We start from the raw sequence: 19,443 nt of genomic DNA, 5'->3' as shown, positions 1-19,443 counted from the left end.
CTCAGGAGGAGATTTTTTTCTTTTTTTGGTCATTTCTGCCAGCACTGAGTATTGTTGATTCTATCAAGAATTGTGGCTAAAAAGGGAAATAAAGAAATGAGGAAGGATTGATGGTGACAAGTATGGTCAAGGATTCCCTACCCCTCTTTTTTCTTCATCATAAAGAAGACTTATATAGAATAAAGTGAAATAAATCATTAGCAAAAGACATTTAAAAATATAGGAAGCAAACTGCACAGAAAGAAAAGAAAAATCCACATGGAAGGACTGATACTGACTGGAGTAAGAGCCACTTCATCAATTGAAAAGGAAGAAAAAGAGGAGGGATTCTGGCTTTTAATAGGTTGGGGTGGGAAGTGGAGACCGTTCATGTCATAGTCTTCAATTATCTCTATAAAGGAGAAAGAGAAGTCCTCTCTATAGATAAGAGCTGTTAGTAAAATGGAGTATTCACTGAGGATAAATGAAATTTAATTGGTAAAAAGACAAAAAAGAGGATTGTTAGATGACAGTATGTCTTATGAGTTTGAGGGTGAAATTATATTATCTCACCAATAGCTGTGTTGTGTGGAGCATCTGATAATTTTAAATTTTATTAAAAAGACAGAAAGTAAATCATGAAAATAAAATGCCAGCAGCTAGGTATCATCATTGCAATCTCACTAATTTTTTGTCAAATAGCTAAATGCCTCTTCATTTTCATTCTGTTATCATCATAAGAATTCTGAAGATTATGCTAATCTTTTAGTCCACTCTATGTTGTTAAAATGGTGAAAAATAAACACCTGTAATTGATTGGGTAAATAAATGATTAGATGAATAATTTAATAATGACTGAATTAATAGTGAAAATTTCAGGTAAGTGGAGATGCCGTGACCTCAAAGGTCAAAAAATTTAGCTATTCCCAGATATCCATTATTTCGCCTTCCAAAATTTTGTACAGCTGTAATAACTTTGTAAAACATGGCTGATGTTCTGTGTCTAAAATTATTAGCTTTTTTTTTTTCCTGAAATACAGAGTTCTTGGATTACCAAGTAATTTCATTCCCTAAATGTTATTATAGTTTTAGAGTCTGCCAGGCTCCTCTGTCCATTCAGGCAAGAATATTGGAGTGGGTTGCCATTTCCTTCTCCTGGGAATCTACCCAACCCAGTAATCAGATCTGTGTCTCCTGTATTGCAGGCAGTTTATTTACCACCATGGAGGCCAAGTATCTTAAACAAAAGACACTAAATTATTGACTACAATCATTATTATTTTAAATCACAAACTTACCAGCAGGCATCAATAGCTACAGATGTAAAAGTTTTATCCAAAGAAACTTTTAAACATTAGTGTTTTCCTTTAATAACTTTAGCAGTAAGCATACAATTTTGTCTGTTTATTGTTGTCATCTGTCTTGAGATAAAACTCTTAACTTATTGCCAATATTGATTTGTTCTACTCGTAACATTAAAAGAAAATTTCTAAAGGATAAGAGCTTGTTCAAGCCCATGTTTCTGCAATTGTTCAACTACTGCAGCCATTAGTAAATGTTTTTGAAGTTTCATTACAAATTTTGTTAAATATCTTCAATCTAAATTATTAGTCATAAAAATATAACCCCTTAGTTACAGAAATACACTTTATTCTATAAAGAATATTATTAGATAATAAAAATCTCAATTAATAGTTTTTAGTTTGTATCCTTTTTCTGACCCATGAACATGACAGGTATGATATTTATACATTCTAGAAAAATAATAACATTATTTTATGCTTAATACATTATAAAGTACATCTTGTTGAACTTATAAGTAGTTTATGGAAAAATAATTCTATGTTCATTGTCCAAAATCACAAGTCTAAAATAACTACTTACAATCCAAAGTCCATCATAATTCACTTGTTGATGAAAAAGGTAACATTCATTTACCCACCATTCTATGCAGCTTGGATTTGTGAAATCAGGGTATACTGTTAATCCTGGCCATACCTGGAAGAACAGATTATTCTCATATACACAAAAGTAAAAGAAACATAAATAATGGAAATTCAGACTGAGTGAAGAGGAAGAGTAAAAAATTCTTAAAGTTATGACATTGTACTTCTTTAGGTATATGTGATCCATGGACCACCTATATTTACAATAATCTTAGGTCTACTTGACAGCACAGACATATTCACTCTCTGATAAAAGAAATTATATTAGTACATCTCCAAAGGCATATGTTTCCAAGAAATTTAAGCTAAAATGTTCTTTGTGTATTTATTTATATTTGTGTGTGTGCTTAGCCACTCAATTATGATGTTCTTAGGACTACTCTGACTCTTTTAATTATTACTTCATTAAATCTTCACTAGAACTTTAGGAACTAGGTACTATTTTATCATCACTTTACAGATGAGGTAAGTAGTACAATTAAACCCATTTTACTGATGAAAGAAGTGATGAACAGAGGAGCTTTTCAAAGTCACTTGCTAATAAGTAGTACTGAAGGAATCTCATATCCAATCACATATCTAGGCAATCTCATATCCAATTCCATGCTGTTAAACACTAGATGTACTACACTGCCTATTTATGATTTATGCTTCTTCATATTATTTTACTTATCATATAAAATAATGACATTCACCAAGATAAATTCAATTTCAGATGTATTTGGACAAATAATATTGTTTTATATCCAAATTATGCATATTAGCAATCAGATCTGTCCATATTTAATAGAACAGGTCTTGGTAGTGGTTTAGCCGCTAAGTTGTGTTTGACTCTTACAACCCCATGGACTGTAGCCTGCCAAGCTCCTCTGTCCATGGGATTCTCCAGGCAAGAATACTGGAGTGGGTTAACATTTCCTTCTCCAGAGGATCTTCCTGACCCAGGGATTGAACCCTGGTCTCCTGCATTGCAGGAAGAGTCTTTACCGACTTAGCGACCAGCAAAGCCCTGGTACAGGCTTTAACAAAATGTATTTTTTATATATTACTAACATTATAGGGAGGAATATTGGATTTTGTTTCCTGATGGAGCTCATAATGAAGAAAATTTTCATCAGAAATTTTAACTTTGGTGAATGTGATTAAAAAAATGATGTTTAGTATAGTCTTTATTGCTGTAAATAAATTTATTTAGTCTTGTCTTATTTAGTCTTTATTGTTATAAATAAAGCTATAATAAATATGTTTCTATAAGTTGATATTTTCTCCTGTTTCATTTCCCTTGACTAAATTACAGAATTGGAATTATCAGGTCAATGTACCTACACATTATGGTTTTTGGTATGTCTTATAAAGCTGTCTCTAGAAGAATATTTATCTTGATTAAAAATTATGCTTTTGGAAACCAGGCATTTTCTTCACACTGCTCTTTATTAGTTCTGTGATATGAGGAAAGTTAAAATTGGAAAAGGAAATTTAAACATTAAAGCCATCTCAATTTTTTTTTTCAAATGTAAAGTATTAAAAATAATTTATTCATAGATATCTGATGATTTTATTGTAAAGATGTACACCATAAATCTTATTATCCAACATGCAAGCACTCAATTTATACATGCAATTATTTTACATCAAATTATGACAATTGCTGTAATCAAGGTATTTATCATATTTGTATAATTAATTTCATTGCTTCTATCACTGAATATTATTTGCCTTCTTACAAAAACTGTTTTAGAGATAATTGGAATATCTACCCTAAAACTTCTCTATGCAATTAAAATAGCAAATCCAGATTTGAAATCAAGTAAATTCTCTGAAACCCACACATACACACACACACTCAGAAACACTTGTTGTTTTACAATAGAAAATTCAAGCAACACAAATGTAATGAATATCATAACTTACCTCTCCAATAATTGCTGTAGTCCCATCTGACTCATTTACCCACACCTTTTGGGCAGTTCCCCTATCATAGGATTCATATGCTGCCCCATTCACACGTTTCTCTATGGAAATTGCTGGGTCCTAATAATAGAGAGAAGAAACTAGAAAATCAATTAATTTTCAAATGTGCACATACTAAAAATTAATGCATATGTTCAGTTATTACCAAGATGATGACATATTTCTGCCCATGGGCATGCAAATCTTGAACAAATTCTGGGAGGCCATTGAATGCAACTTGGTCATAAGTAAAGATTTTCTTGTCTTCCATATAGTCAATATCAGTGATTTGTGTATCCTAAAAATTAGCAGAGTATATTTCAAAAAACAATACTAAAAGAATCCTCTAATCACTTCAACCCTAAAGTCCAAAGAATTTCTATTATAAATTTAATGATTAAAAGGTAAATGAACTTAGATCTCTTTTATTTCACTAAAGACACAATGATATGGCTTATAAAGCTAGTTTCTCTAATGATTATTCACATTTGTTTCATTGATGGTCACTCGGTATGTATTATGTTATATACACCTGTATATGTACATATATGGGCTTATTGTATAAAAACAAAAATCTTAACATTAAATAAAATACATAAAACTTTATTACATTAAAAGTGTACAAACTCTAAAAATATATTTAAAAAACAATATAATTTTGTCTGTACTTCAATATATGTTCTATTCTAGTATAACTCATAATCAGTTCTCAAAATTCAGGTATACCTGGGCACTGTGTATGGACATAAAGTGTACTTTATCATTAATAAGCTGCTTAATAACCTATATCTATATTTGGCAAACAGCTATGAAAAGAAGAGTAGTGAAAGGCAAAGGAGAAAAGAAAAGATATACCCATTTGAATGCAGAGTTCCAAAGAGGAACAAGGAGAGATAAGAAAACCTTCCTCAGTAATCAGTGCAAAGAAATAGAAGAAAACAATAGAATGGGAAAAATTAGAGATCTTTTCAAGAAAATTAGAGATACCAAGGGAACATTTCATGCAAAGATGGTCACAATAAAGGACAGAAATAATATGGACCTAACAGAAGAAGATATTAGGAAGAGGTGCCAAGAATACACAGAAGAACTATACAAAAAAGATCTTCATGACCCAGATAATCACAATGGAATGATCTCTCACCTAGAGCCAGACATCCTGGAATGCAAATCCAAGTGGGCCTTAGGAAGCATCACTACTAACAAAGCTAGTGGAGGTGATGGAATTCCAGTTGTGCTATTTCAAATCCTAAAGATGATGCTTTAAAAGTGCTATTTTCAATATGCCCGCAAGTTTGGAAAACTCAGCAGTGGCCACAGGACTGGAAAAGGTCAGTTTTCATTCCAATCCCAAAGAAAGGCAATGCCAAAGAATGCTCAAACTACTGCACAGTTGCACTCATCTCACATGCTAGCAAAGTAATGCTCAAAATTCTCTAAGCCAGGCTTCAACAGTACATGAACTGTGAACTTCCAGATGTTCAAGCTGGATTTAGAAAAATCAGGGGAATCAGAGATCAAATTACCAGCATCTGTTGGATCATCGAAAAAGCAAGAGAGTTTCAGAAAAACATCTACTTCTGCTTTATTGATATGCCAAAGCCTTTGACTCTGTGGATCACAATAAACTGTGGAAAATTCTTCAAGAGATGGGAATACCAGACCACCTGACCTGCCTCCTGAGAAATCTGTACGCAGATCAAGAAACAACAGTTAGAAGTGGACATGGAACAACAGACTGGTTGCAAATAGGAGGAGTATGTCAAGGTTGTATATTTTCACCCTGCTTTTTAACCTATGTGCAGAGTACATCATGAGAAATGCTATACTGGATGAAGCACAAGCTGGAATCAAGATTGCTGGGAGAAATATCAATAACCTCAGATATGCAGGTGATAACCACCCCTATGCCAGAAAGTGAAGAAGAACTAAAGAACATCTTAATGAAAGTGAAAGAGGAGAGTGAAAAAGTTGGCTGAAAAACATTCAGAAAACTAAGATCATGGCATCTGATCCCATCACTTCATGGGAAATAGATGGGGAAACAGTGGAAACAGTGACAGACTATTTTTCTGGGCTCCTAAATCACTGCAGATGGTGACTGCAGCCATAAAATTAAAAGGTGCAAGCTCCCTGGAAGAAAAGTTATGATAACCGAGACAGCTTATTAAAAAGCCGAGACATTACTTTGCCAACAAAGGTCCATCTAGTCAAAGCTATGGTTCTTCCAGTAGTCATGTGTGGATGTGAGAATTGGAATATAAAGAAAGCTGAGCACCAAAGAATTGATGCTTTTGAACTGTGCTATTGGAGAAGACTTTTGAGAGTCCCTTGGACTGCAAGGAGATCCAACCAGTCCATCCTAAAGGAGATCAGTCCTGGGTGTTCACTGGAAAGACTGATGCTGAAGCTGAAACTCCAGTACTTTGGCCACCTGATGGGAAGAGCTGACTCATGGGAAAAGACCATGATGCTGGGAGAGACTTGGGGCAGAAGGAGGAGGGGACAACAGAGGATGACATAGTTGGATGGTATCACCGACTCAATAGACATGAGTTTGAATAAATCCCAGGAGTTGGTGATGGACAGGGAGGCTTGTGTGTGTGCTGCAATCCATGGGACCAAAAAGAGTTGGTCACAACTGGGTGACTGAACTGAACTGAACTCATATTTTCAAATATGGTAATCCTGACAATATCCTACATTTATTATTATGTGAAAATATTTAACTTTATATATATTCCCACAAACACTTCATCCTACTTACAAATGGTATCCCAGCTTCCCGATTTCTTTGTACCACTTCTTTCACTACGTCAAGTGTCTTGTAATTCCAGCGACTCAGCTGGAATCCAAGACTCCAATAAGCTGGCATTGCTGGTCGTCCAATGAGCTTGAAGTGAATGGATATTTAATTACTTTCAATAATGAACATTAGAAACTAATATTATTATGCTTTTAATTGTTGTATCTCTAGTATCGATTTGAGTTTAACTACATTTTTTAACTACATACTTTAAACAAAGATTTTGTGGTATCTGCATTCTAAAATGGATATTCTCTTAGAATTGTATTATGAAACAATTAGCAAGTTTATGTTCCTCTTTTATTTTGTGTTAAAACATCAGAAAGGTAGCACTTTAAAAAGTAGCATTTATAAAAGTGTATTTTGCTGTGCATGGAAAGTTAAAAAAGAGAATAAAAGGATAGCATTAATGAGATTAAAGAACAAGAACACCACCACACCTCCCACTTCCTATAGCAACAAAACGAATGAATGATAACATGTAAGATATGAAAGTTAAACGTATACAATTCCTATTCCATTACATTTTGACACTTATTTCTCCCCTAGTTTGCAAAAATATTAATAAAATATATGCCTACAAGGCTCCCCACAAAGCCTTTCATAAGGTACTCTTGATAGTCACGTGTAGGGCCTTGGTTTCTTCCTTCCCCCAAGGACCAAATGGGCCCTTCTCCTCCCGCTCTTTGGTACCCCAAGCAGGCTCAGGGCACATTCGCAACAGACCACCAGAGTCTTATCACAACAACAGAGCACAGAATTTTGCACATAGATATACAAGTACAACAGATATTAAATTTTTCACTGAAAATGAAGTATTAGGTTATATTAAAACAAATAATTTTATATGGCATGATGGCTTTTCTCTCGTTAAGGTATACATTTTAGGGGAAAGAACTGTGATTTCATCACGTACATCTAAAAACTACTATTTAAAAATTTTTAAAAAGTACTAATGTTGGGTCATTGTATTCTCTTCAATTTAAGCATTAAATTTATTTTTTAAAACTTGGTATCAAATAAAGCTCTGCCAAAAACTCAGTATGTTTACACTATTCATAAACATATTATGTTCCATAAAATTTTAAAGATTTAGACAGGTGATTGAAATTTCTGTGTGTGTATGTTATACATATCACATAATTTATTTTCATAAAAGTATATAAAATAGGTGTTGCTATATATTATATTAATTTATGCACTAATCCTCTTGTACTTTATATGTATACATCATCCTTAAAACATATAAAATGATCTGATCATTCAAACGCATTAAAGTTTTCAATTTTGACATCCTGGCACCACTAATGAGTTAATTTGTACAGAAAGTATATTTTGTTCTTCTTCAAACAAGAAATAGTTACTTTTGCCTATTCTCTATCTAATTTGTGCCCCCATTGAAATTCAGCACTGATTAATAGTGCTATATTCTACACACCTTCTTTTTTTTAAATTCGAGATTTTTCAAGTCTACCCATAAAATGATGTATGCAAGTGGATAACTGTATTATTAATGCATGAATGCTGCATTGGCATGTCAAATAGGACTCAAGTTCAAGTAGTGCTGACCACAGGCTTTACTCAGCATGTAATAGACAACTATCTCAACTAATATTTCACAAATCAACTCTTAAACTCTTGCTGTTCTCTGTTTTGATGGTGTGACAACCATACACAATAACTATGATTTCATATTATGGAGACTGTAAATTTTGTGTGCATTTCTGAAATTCACATTTATGAACAGCAATTTGGGGATTGCAAGACTGTAAATTATTCAATTGGGTAAAACTCTAGCTACTGTTAGTTCAGGTTTTTAGATCATAACTAAATTTTTTGATAGTAATTACTTCTCTTTTGAGATTATTCTAGGAAATGGGAATTATACGTCAAAAAGATTTATCAATAAAACAAGATTTAAAAAATAGGCATGATTCTCAAATTTTATGTCTACAAAAATGATTTATTTTTCAGGATAACACCAAGATTTATATATGCTAATAGTCACAGAATAACAATTTACATGGGAGAAACATTTAGAATCAGGCTCAAAATAAGTCCTGATTTCTCACCTTTCTAAAGTCCTTCTTGGGCTCACATACAATAGCATGTTATTTAATAGGTAAATGAAAGTTGTTTAGATAGTATGTTTAAGGTATAAGACTTCAGACTATGTTTTCAAAATCTGCCCTTCTAAATCTGAGTGTCAGAGCCAATTTTACTGGGATTTACCTACTGTAGATTAACAGCAAGTGTCACTAGCCCTTTTTTTAAACTCAGTTGCCTCCAGAATTCTTATCAAATGAAGATAAGATACCCCATTTTGTTTTATCCCATCAAATAAGGTCATAGTTTAATATGTAACATCTCAAAGAAATGCAAATACTGAACTCAGCTGCCTGGAAGAAAGAAACAATTTGTTATCAGAAATATAGACATCTAAATATATCTAGGAGTCATTGTTCAAGAAAAACAAAAATAAAAAGTATCCTGTCATATCTGAAAAATGGTAAGGTATAAAAATATATTCAGCTAAGAGGCCTCCAATAGCTTAGCTAAAATCATTTCAATATGTTAGATGAAAGAAAAGTATGGTAGAAAAAAAATTTAAAATAGACCTGCAACACACCTCTTGATACTGTTGAACTACTTGTTCTGGTGTGTCTCCCAGAAAGATATAAAAGTCCAGAATTCCACCTATAACTCGGTAAGTTACTATTGGAGTAGGCTGGATGAAAATCTCTACAAAACAAAAATTGAAAAAGCATATGTATATAGTAAAAATGTACATAATGAGAAAATAATTGCAATGTCTACTTAAAGTACTTCACACTAATCACATAATTTTAGAGTCTTTTTAATTGTTAATGGCTTCCCTGGCGGCTCAGAGGTTAAAGCGTCTGCCTGCAATGCAGGAGACCTGGGTTTGATCCCTGGGTCAGGAAGACTCCCTACAGAAGGAAATGGCAACCCACTCCAATATTCTTGCCTGGAGAATCCCATGGATGGAGGAGTCTGGATGGAGAAGGGCTACAGTCCACGGGGTCACAAAGAGTCGGACACGACTGAGCAACTTCACTTTCACTTCATGATATTTAAGATAAGAATACAGGAGAAAAGTGGAATGCCCCCATATGTGAGGTTTATGATAAGTTATTCCAGGTATTCCTTTTACAGGTGTTAGCAAAAGCTACCTAGAAAATGCTTAGCAGGGAATAAAGGATCAGTCCTTTTACAATAAAAATTATTTCTTTTTGAAATTGTATCTCAGTTATTTTAATTGAAGATTCTGTGAAAGATCATATCACGTGTTGATTTCTATAAAATAAAACTATGAAGGTTTTAATTTTTATTTATGTTAAACATAGTAATTGTCCCAATAACCATATGGAGCACTGCTCTTGCTGGAATATGATTATTTTTGTATTTTTTTTTAATTATCACTGATTCATTTATCAAATATAGGTATTGCATTATTCACAACATTGGAAAATAAAAAGTTCTACATTACTTGAGTTATGATAAGCTGAAATATGATTCTTCTATCTTTTTATCCCCATATAGACCTTTGTTTTTTTAATCTTCAGGGCATATGAATTTATCTTAATAATCAAGGCTATGGGAATGGGAATAATCATTTACATGGATACATTCAATGTTGCTCGGGAGGGAAAAGGAAGTGCCTGTATATCATAATATAGCATACTTCCCCCAAAGCAGAAGCACAGACACACAAAAATCCATATCTCAGGCTCCTCTGTGCATGGAATTCTCCAGGAAAGGATACTGGGGTGGGTAGCCTTTCCTTTCTCCAGGGGATCTTCCCAACCCAGGGATCAAACTCATGTCTCTTGCATTGCAGGCAGATTTTTTACCTGAGACACAAAGGAAGCCCTCACTAACTATAAAACCTGCTTATAATAATTTCACGTTCTAAATCACTAACAACAAAGTTTACTCTGCTATAATATATCTATGGCTGGAATAAATAAAACAGTTAAAACATTTCAAGTCTCATTTGAACATATTATCAGATAAATTACTCTTACCCATTGCATTGCTGTTCATTAAGAAAACACCAAATGACTTTCCGGAAGTATCCTCAATGCACATGAAGAATGTTTGATGGCCATATAAATTATTATTATTCTATAAGGCATAAATTTGAAAATTAAAACTTAAAATACCTTTAAAATAAAAAGTATACTTAAATGGCTTTTATGTATTCCTACCTTTTTCTACAATTTACTCCTTATATTCTATAATAATTGTCTCTACTATATACCATATGAAACGTTGTAACACAAAAGGCACTGAACTTATTTTACTTATTAATACATTAAGATATAAGTATATAACAATATGTTATGCTATTAATAGATTATTTAGCTTTCTCTTATGCTTTATGATGATTAAATGAGTTTTAATAAGCCATTCATCAACTATATTTCAACTAAAAAATAAGCTATCTGTGATAGGAATGGCATGTTTATAGGGCAATGGCATGTTTATAGGATAAGGGCATGTTTATATATCATGTCTCAGGTATGCCCCAAGGTATTGCCAGGAATTCCAAGATGATGTCCACTTCATATAACTTTTTCAGTATAGATGTTGAGAGCTGATGAGTAGCAAAATTTATTAACATTTGTGTACCAAATGAGGATCTTTAAAACAACCGACCTTCATTTCAGTAGCACTGGAATTTTAAAAATCAGTAACATTTGACTCAAAGCAATCATGAATCGATTTTAAAAAGTTTCTTTAATGCTATTGTATTTGTCATAAAAAACTTCATACTCTTGAAATGCAGAAATATATATTTACAAATAATAGCTGTGATGGTGTCATAACAAAATATGAATAAAGTATTAGAAAGTAAAGATTAATTCTGCATGGAGGAGTTTGGGAAATTTTCTTATGAGGTGAGATCAAATGAGCTATTAATGATATGTATAAATAATAAAGAACAAACTTCTTGTGGAAAAAAATACATGAACTAAGAAAGATTATCATGTTATGGAAGAGGAAAAAGTAGGTATAGATGCAGGACATGATGTCCACTAGATAGACAGACAGCACATACACAAAGCCATGTTGAACATGATAAGTGTTTGTAAGTGTTCTTAGGTAATGACTAGTCCTAGATAGTGTAAGTACAAGAGTAACTGAAAAGTGATTGATAAAATATAAAAGTGAAAAGTCAAAGGAAAACATTCCTAAATTCAAAACACCTTTTAAAATATTCATAAAATCTGTTGTTCACTTATTTAGTTAATCTAACTTTGATATGAATCCTCACCCCTAAAGTAAAGAGGCTTCTGGAATATATATCACTGACAACAAAAAGATGATGATTTCAAGAAGGCTAGAATTATCTCCTGTCAAATATAATTATTTTATTTATAACAAAAAATATAGTTCCTCACATCACCAGGAAGTTGATCCCGAGTAAAAATTGGCCACGTTTTCCAATATAAATCATGACGAAATCTCTTATGAATATGTTCCCCGAGACCATAAATGTATTCACTGGGAAGTCTGGCTGAGATCTGTAAATACTGGTCAGAGTATACCAGGGGACCAATGCTGGTGTCAAACCTGTAGCATGAAATAAATAAAAGAGCTAAAAATACATAAAATGCTCTATTAAATATGGATCTATGTTATCAACCAGAATATTTCATTTTAAATATGTCAGTCTTTAGCTGTGATTACTTCTTAGGAGCACATGAATTGTACCAAACTTGTTAATTTCATCCACAATTGGCTTCGTTATCAACAATATGATTCTTCACACACATTTATTTCCTTTTATCTTTACTACAATACTAAAGTACAACCTCTATTATAAATTTCATTTCACAAATGGCACAATTTGGACAAATTTATTCATGTTTTCAAGGTGACAAAGTGGTAGGTAGCAGAGCCAAATTTCAAACCCAGTTTTGACTTTGACTCAGAGACAGAGTTTTAAAATATAGTACTATACTGGTTTCTATACCTCTATACATGTATTAAGTTCAAAATCATTTTTCCTGAAAAAGAAAGGTTTCATGTTTTATATATATCAAATATAAACTATGAGAAATGTCAGATAGCATTTCTTTTGTGATTTAACATAAAATCAACTTCAAGTCATTAAAATATATTTAAGAAAAGTAATTGCTGAGATGAAGTCCTGATAATCATCCAATTAACCTTTCTTGGAAATTCAAGAACAACAATATTGAAAATTACTAACTTTTTTGCCAGAAATGTCCCTCAAAATACATTTATAATGAAGGCATTCAGATAATGTTTAAATTATCATATATGGCTATTTAAATTTATTATGTGTAAATTTATTCAATTAATTTCATACACATATATGAAAAATCTTCTAATACTATGGAAATGTGTCCCTCTCTGAATAGTAACTATTTGATCCTACCAATTGAGAGAGAATATGATAGATAACAAGGAAAAGATATATAAGGTTTTTTAGGTATGTAAAATATATGCAAGGCTAAAATTGTACCAGTGGTGCTCTTCATTTCAACTTTGGTTGGCCCATTCTATACTTCCATTCATATTCTGGTATATTTCATCCATAAGAAATTAAAGCTTCCTTGATATTGTAATATTTGAAAACATGTACACCCACCCTCTTTTGGAAGGAAATTTATTCTTCCTGAAAATGCCCTAAAAATGAGACTTTTGTGGTTCTATGATAATACAATAAAATTGACCAATTATTTAAACTTACATAAATGTAAGATAATTACTTACAAAATTTTATTATTGCTTTTTCTAGAAATTTTAATGCTAAATGGATCATGTATAACCTCCACATTATACAGTGGATCAGAAGCTGCAGTTCCACTAAATTCTTTTACAAACTGATGAGGAACTTCGTATCTTCTATTATTTGGATCAATGATCTGCAAAGATATTTTAAATTATCATTACTTGATTCAAAACTGTTACTGAATTTCTCAGTTCTGAATTAAGTATTAAATGCAGGTTCCAAATACAAAACAATAAATTTAGTGATTTTATAGATGAGTTATTAATCTAGTCATAAACCTAACTTTAACATCGTTGAGTGGCTATGCAAAGAATAAATTGTAAGTACTGTTAAAGAATTAATAGAATTAGTTAATTATAAAGGTACTATATAAAATAAAATTTTAATTGACCAATATAAAAAATCATGAGACTATTATTAAATATTAATTCTTAAATAGTAGATTTTTGTGAATTTAATTATGAATTATTTTGATGATCACTCACTAACAAGTCATGAAAGTATTTTGAATTTTGTTTTAAAAAACAATTTTTGTGAAATTGTTGCTAAAAGGTATTGCACAAAGGATGTATGGCTTTTACTGCCAATCCAAAAGACCATACTAGCAAACAATTTGGTAAAGAAAGCAGAAATTAGTTTCTTTAAAATCATGACTAAAAGTGATATCAGTAAAAAGAACTAGTGTGTGTGTCACACATATATAGAACAATTAACAGCTTCCTTAAATTAAATTCTAAACTAGTCTTTTATCACAGTCTGTATTGGATTAAAAAAATTACTACAGTTTATTGAGTGTTAATTATTCTCAGGACACTGTATCAAATATTTTACACTGAATATATTATTAAATTCTCTAAAAACTACTGCCAGGGGAACTAGCTCTTGTGTTCTATCTGAGCAGAAGTCTCAGAGAAGTGGAGTAACTAGTCCAATAAGTCCTTTTCTTTGGAATAGACATTTATTAAGAGGGAAAATATCTTGGTGGGTTACAGGGTATATTCATAACATGCTCTTTAGTATTAACTTTTCTTTAGGAAACTCAAAAACCAAACCTTGAACCGCATACGATTGCGTGTCTGATTTTGAGTTGTGAGGAGAACGCTGTTAATGTCATTTGCAAAGAGTGTAGGTGAAGCTTTCCTTTTTAATTTGACTTCAAGTCCTTAAAGAAAAAAAAAAGTATGAATTATGGTTTTATTTATAATGATTAGTAATCACTAAATATTTTCATATTTTTTCTAATTTTATTGTAGGTCTCACAAATAACCTTTTCTTTTTTTAATTTGGAAGATAGAATCATGAAAAAAATAAGTTCTTAACATACCAAATTTGAACATTCTTGTGTACATGTTCCTATTTGATTTTAAGATATTTTTCCAAAGAAAAATTTTAAATATACTTTTTTTATTCAACTTAAAATATGTTGGATCACCAGGATAGAACACTTCTCACCAGCATTTGTTGATGTTACTTTCTCAGCATTATAGCCGTGGTTATTTGCGAAGAAGCACCAAGGAATAACAGAATCATTCCAAGGCCTCCAGCAGCAACCTCGAGCTGCACAAAGTGTCTGATAAAACATTTATTAAAGGAATCATAGGATTAGTACTGTTATCATATGTGTTGGTCTCTATTTTTCAAACATTCACTCATTCCAATAATTGTTTGAGTGAATATTTAAAAAAACTTATTTCTTCAAATACATAATGTACTAAAATATCATTTATTCTTTTGTTCCTTTCACTTTGAAGAAATGTAAATATTTGATGAATTGAATTACATCAGAAATTGATGCTCTGAGTTGCGATTTATCAAATTTACATATGAATACACATTATTGTAAAGTCATGTTATTTTCAAGATTCCTGCCCTCCAGATAATTATAGTCAGTTCTGTTGCCATGTAGTCAGTGCAGAAGAACTAAAATATTTATTGTGTACTAATTATGTATCAAGTTGCAAGTGAGGCTATAAAGAGGATATGGTCCTAAATTTGAGCCTAGGTAAAATGTTTAAGGTCATTATTTCCAGATAATTATTAGCTTGATATGATTTAAACTAGTTCATATGCTAGTTGTTGCAACTAGTGGCTGCCATTACATCTAATGTATAAAGTTAAATAACAAATTTTCCTTAATTTTATGATCTATATGGAAAGATTACATGAAAGGAAAGAAAAATTATATATGTTATAGTAAAAGTTGAGTCACATGGTGATGCTGTGTTTAACATTGATATAATAAAAAATCTACTTAATATTTAAATGTAATAGTGTAACATTTTCATAATTTGAATACTTGTGAGCTCTTTCTCTTGGCTATTTGCCTTGAAAAAAATTTTTTTTATATCTCCATGTTTACCAGTTAATGGTACACATGTTAAATTCTCTCCCATTTTTAACATCAAATTAAAGTGGCATCAGGTACACATATACACAGCGACTTGCCAGGTGGCTCAACAGTAAAGAATCTGCCTGAAATGCAGGAACTACAGGAGATGCAGGTTCAATCCTGGGTTGGGAAGATCCCTAGAGGAGGAAATGGCAACCCACTTCAGTATTCTTGCCTAGAGAACCCCATGGATAGAGCTGCCTAGCAGGCTACAGTCCAGGGAGTCACAAAGAGTCAGACACGACTGAGCTACTGAGCACACACACACACACACACACACACACACGCATGCACACACACATACATGCACACACATACATACATGAACACACATACATGCACACACACATACACATGCATACATGCATATAAAAAATGATAGTTCAATGGGGACTGAACATTTTGGAGGGTCATTACCCAACAGAATCTGAGGTATGTGTGACTTTTGATATAAACATCACAAAATGGGAATACACACATACACACATTCACTCTTTGACCTTCTAATCCCATACAAGTTATAATGACCAAGGAAGAGTCAATTAGGGTTAAGTGAATCCATTTAGTTACACTTAATTTTCTCCAGTTGAATTCTTTCTCCTCAAATAATAAAAAAATAAATTGTTTTAAAAATTTAAAAATAGAAGAATCAATGTTACTTTATTCTCCACAGATTCTTCTTGTTAAGGTCATCATCACAAACACTTTAATAGAGTGTAGATATTCTTTCTCAAAAGTTCTATATTTATCAGAGGTTATACTTTTTAATCAGTAGTTTGAGAGGATAGAATTTCATGAAGAATTATAAATTTAACAATAGCTTTTTAAATATGGAAAAATATTAACTTGCTAATTTGAATTGAAGTACAGAAAAGCAAGCTCAGTAATTTTCATTATCTTTCATCTGTTCATACATAAATAAAAAGAAATGTGGCCTAATTAATGGCTATACTTTTAAAAATATGGAATATATCCAATTTTGGTTAATTATCTTAATATAATTTTCATACTATATATCTATTCATAAAAATATAAAAGACTTTGGTTGCAGACCTGTGTGGGAGATCGTTCTGGAATGCAGTTTATTCTCTGGTTGATAGGATCGTTCAGTACACTTGGGCATGTGCCTCGGGTTGTATCACTGATTTCTGAGAAAGAAACCGGTCAATAAAACAAAACATGGTTTTAAATTTATTTTCAAATTTTCAAGTAACAAATACATTGAAAGTATACACAAATATATATATAATGAAAATTAAACTAAAAATCCCCCTATAAATTCAAGTTCTAATTACCAAAAGGAAATGATCCAAACAATATTTAAAACTGTATAAAGCCCTTTGACTCTTCCTTAAGAGAATCAAACTACATTCACAGAAGGTCTTAAAAGGTAGACTAAAAGGAGACAAAATGTTTTCTGCACCACACTCACAAACTGTGTTTTAGAGATGAAGAAAGAAGATGGAGAAATATTTATGGAGAATATATATGAGGAGAGGATGCAGAGAAGGAAACAAGAATTAGAGAAGAAAAAAGGTTAGGAGGAAGAAGAGAAATAAATAGAAGAGAAAGAAGAGAATAGCAAAAGAGCAAAATTCCAACTCAATGTAATAGAGAGGGACTTTCTAGCAACCAGAGATGGGGAAGATAAATTTGATTGCTTCATAATGTAACAAGCTTTCAGTTTACTAGAAGATGATAAAACAAGACAAGAGGCAGCAGAAAACACTAACTACTGTTAGACTAGAAGATAATTTGAATTGCATTTTCCACTTCTGATTTAATTAGGAGAGAATGATGAAGAAAGAAAAAGTAGATCAGGTGGATGAAGGTAGCATGCATCAACTCTATATTAGGATATAAGTATTCAGGAAAAATGATAAACACTTCAAGCCTGTTTCACCTTCTCTCTGTTTCTCTCACATGACCTCACTCTTTAAAAAAAAAAAAAAAAGAGTCTATGGCAAAGAGGTTATCCCCTTAAATTTCCTAACCGCGCTTGCAAGTGTGTGAAAGCTAAAGCAAAACCTGACTAATGAGATTTCCCACTAGTTAGAAGAACCTCACTGGTAACTATAGAAGATTACTGCGCTGTTTATTAATATCTTGTTTCTTTTGTCTATTTGTTAGTTCTAAAGCAAGGCCATTAATATCAAAGCATATGGATTTCTTAATTGCAATGACACTTCATTGAAATATCAGTAATATAATGGCTAGAAAAAGTTGGAGTAACTGTAACTTACCTGAGGTCTTTCTTCAAGTATTTAATCTCATATAGATTTCATATAGATTATAGATTACTTTTTAAGATCCATAATTTTTATGGGGTAAACTTTATCTCAACCTCACTATAATGTATAAGTAGTTTCAATATTATTTACCTTCAACAGCAGGTGTCTTAGTTGCTAAAACAACAACTAAGGCAATAGCTATTATTGTAACTATAGCAAATAGGACAATCAGAGAAATTTCCAATCCAGAAAATTTCTTCTTTGCCATCTAAAGAAAGAAAAAGAATATACAGTTGAAATGCAGAATATACAATAAGTGACCATAATTATCATAAAATTACATATTTTTTTCTACTAAGCAAAACCCAAGCAGAGCTGCAGACAGCTCTAACAGTTTACAATCTAAAATAATGCACATTTGCAAAAGGGTAAACAACACATGCAATTTCAAGTAAAAAGACAGAATTAGCAATGAACATTATAGTAGTACACTGAAATGAAAATATAAACGGAAAAAGATCTCCAAGAGGGATTAGTTGCTCTCTCTTTAGAGGATTTTTCAAGTCAAGGAAAGCTTATACTTGTACTGTGTTCCTTAATTCCACAACAACTGTATGAAGGAGACACTTTTATTTTATGAACTTCAGGCTTAGAGAAAATATTATTTTTTCAAAGTCAAGAAAACCCAGTTCTTCCTACTATAATTATTGCTTTGCAATTTCAGCACTGCTTTCTTATAAGCATATTATGGAAAAGGATATAAATATAAATATGGGGCAAATAAATATAAACATATAAAAGAATACAAATATAAAATGTTGTAGAAAATACATATATATAGGACACATACATACACATACATGCATATATGCTATATATTTAGGAGTTGTTGCTTAAAAAAAGCATTTAAACTACATGATCGCCAAGTTCCACTCTCAAATAGTAAAATATACCAGACTCTCAAATCAAAAATATATTTATTTCAGATAACATTATGTATTTGTGTTACCATCCAGAGGTGCCTAAATGTAGGTAGGGAAGAGCTCTTCTCTAGTAATTATCTTAAAGCCTATTTGTTTAACTTAGTTTTGATAATAATCTATCTCTCCTTGTCTTTAAGCTTCCATGATTTTTCTATATTTTATGTTGTTATATGTTTTAATTCAATGGAATACACCTAGATAGAAATTGAGAATTTTCACAGTAAGTGCTTTTATAAATTGCTGGTTTTAAAATCAATTTTTCTTTTTGCCCTCTTATACTCGCCCTTTCTCCTCTACCTATGTCAGTTCATATACTGAGTCTTCCGGATCTAAAAACATTTTTTCTCTCTTCCATATCTTTCTACCACA

At 31.8% G+C, this 19,443-nt stretch overlaps 1 protein-coding gene across 1 annotated transcript in view; it reads right to left on the bottom strand.

Moving 5' to 3' along the window:
* Positions 1-18,359, bottom strand: part of SI (sucrase-isomaltase) — a 104,348-nt gene extending 85,989 nt beyond the window's left edge. Inside the window, exons 1-12 of the mRNA XM_070465894.1 lie at positions 18,242-18,359; positions 16,914-17,008; positions 14,924-15,041; positions 14,524-14,633; positions 13,453-13,604; positions 12,111-12,282; positions 10,731-10,830; positions 9,311-9,423; positions 6,643-6,768; positions 4,042-4,173; positions 3,837-3,956; positions 1,864-1,977 (exon numbers count right to left, since the gene is read on the bottom strand). Coding sequence (XP_070321995.1) covers positions 1,864-1,977; positions 3,837-3,956; positions 4,042-4,173; positions 6,643-6,768; positions 9,311-9,423; positions 10,731-10,830; positions 12,111-12,282; positions 13,453-13,604; positions 14,524-14,633; positions 14,924-15,041; positions 16,914-17,008; positions 18,242-18,359 — 1,470 coding nt within the window. The remainder of the gene's footprint in view (positions 1-1,863; positions 1,978-3,836; positions 3,957-4,041; positions 4,174-6,642; positions 6,769-9,310; positions 9,424-10,730; positions 10,831-12,110; positions 12,283-13,452; positions 13,605-14,523; positions 14,634-14,923; positions 15,042-16,913; positions 17,009-18,241) is intronic.
* Between the last annotated feature and the right edge of the window lie 1,084 nt (positions 18,360-19,443).

Source organism: Odocoileus virginianus, chromosome 4 (genome assembly GCF_023699985.2).
Source record: "Odocoileus virginianus isolate 20LAN1187 ecotype Illinois chromosome 4, Ovbor_1.2, whole genome shotgun sequence".
Classification (NCBI taxonomy): Eukaryota; Metazoa; Chordata; class Mammalia; order Artiodactyla; family Cervidae; genus Odocoileus; species Odocoileus virginianus.
The sequence above is the reverse complement of the archived record's forward strand: the minus strand, read 5'-3'. Positions and strand labels throughout refer to the sequence as shown.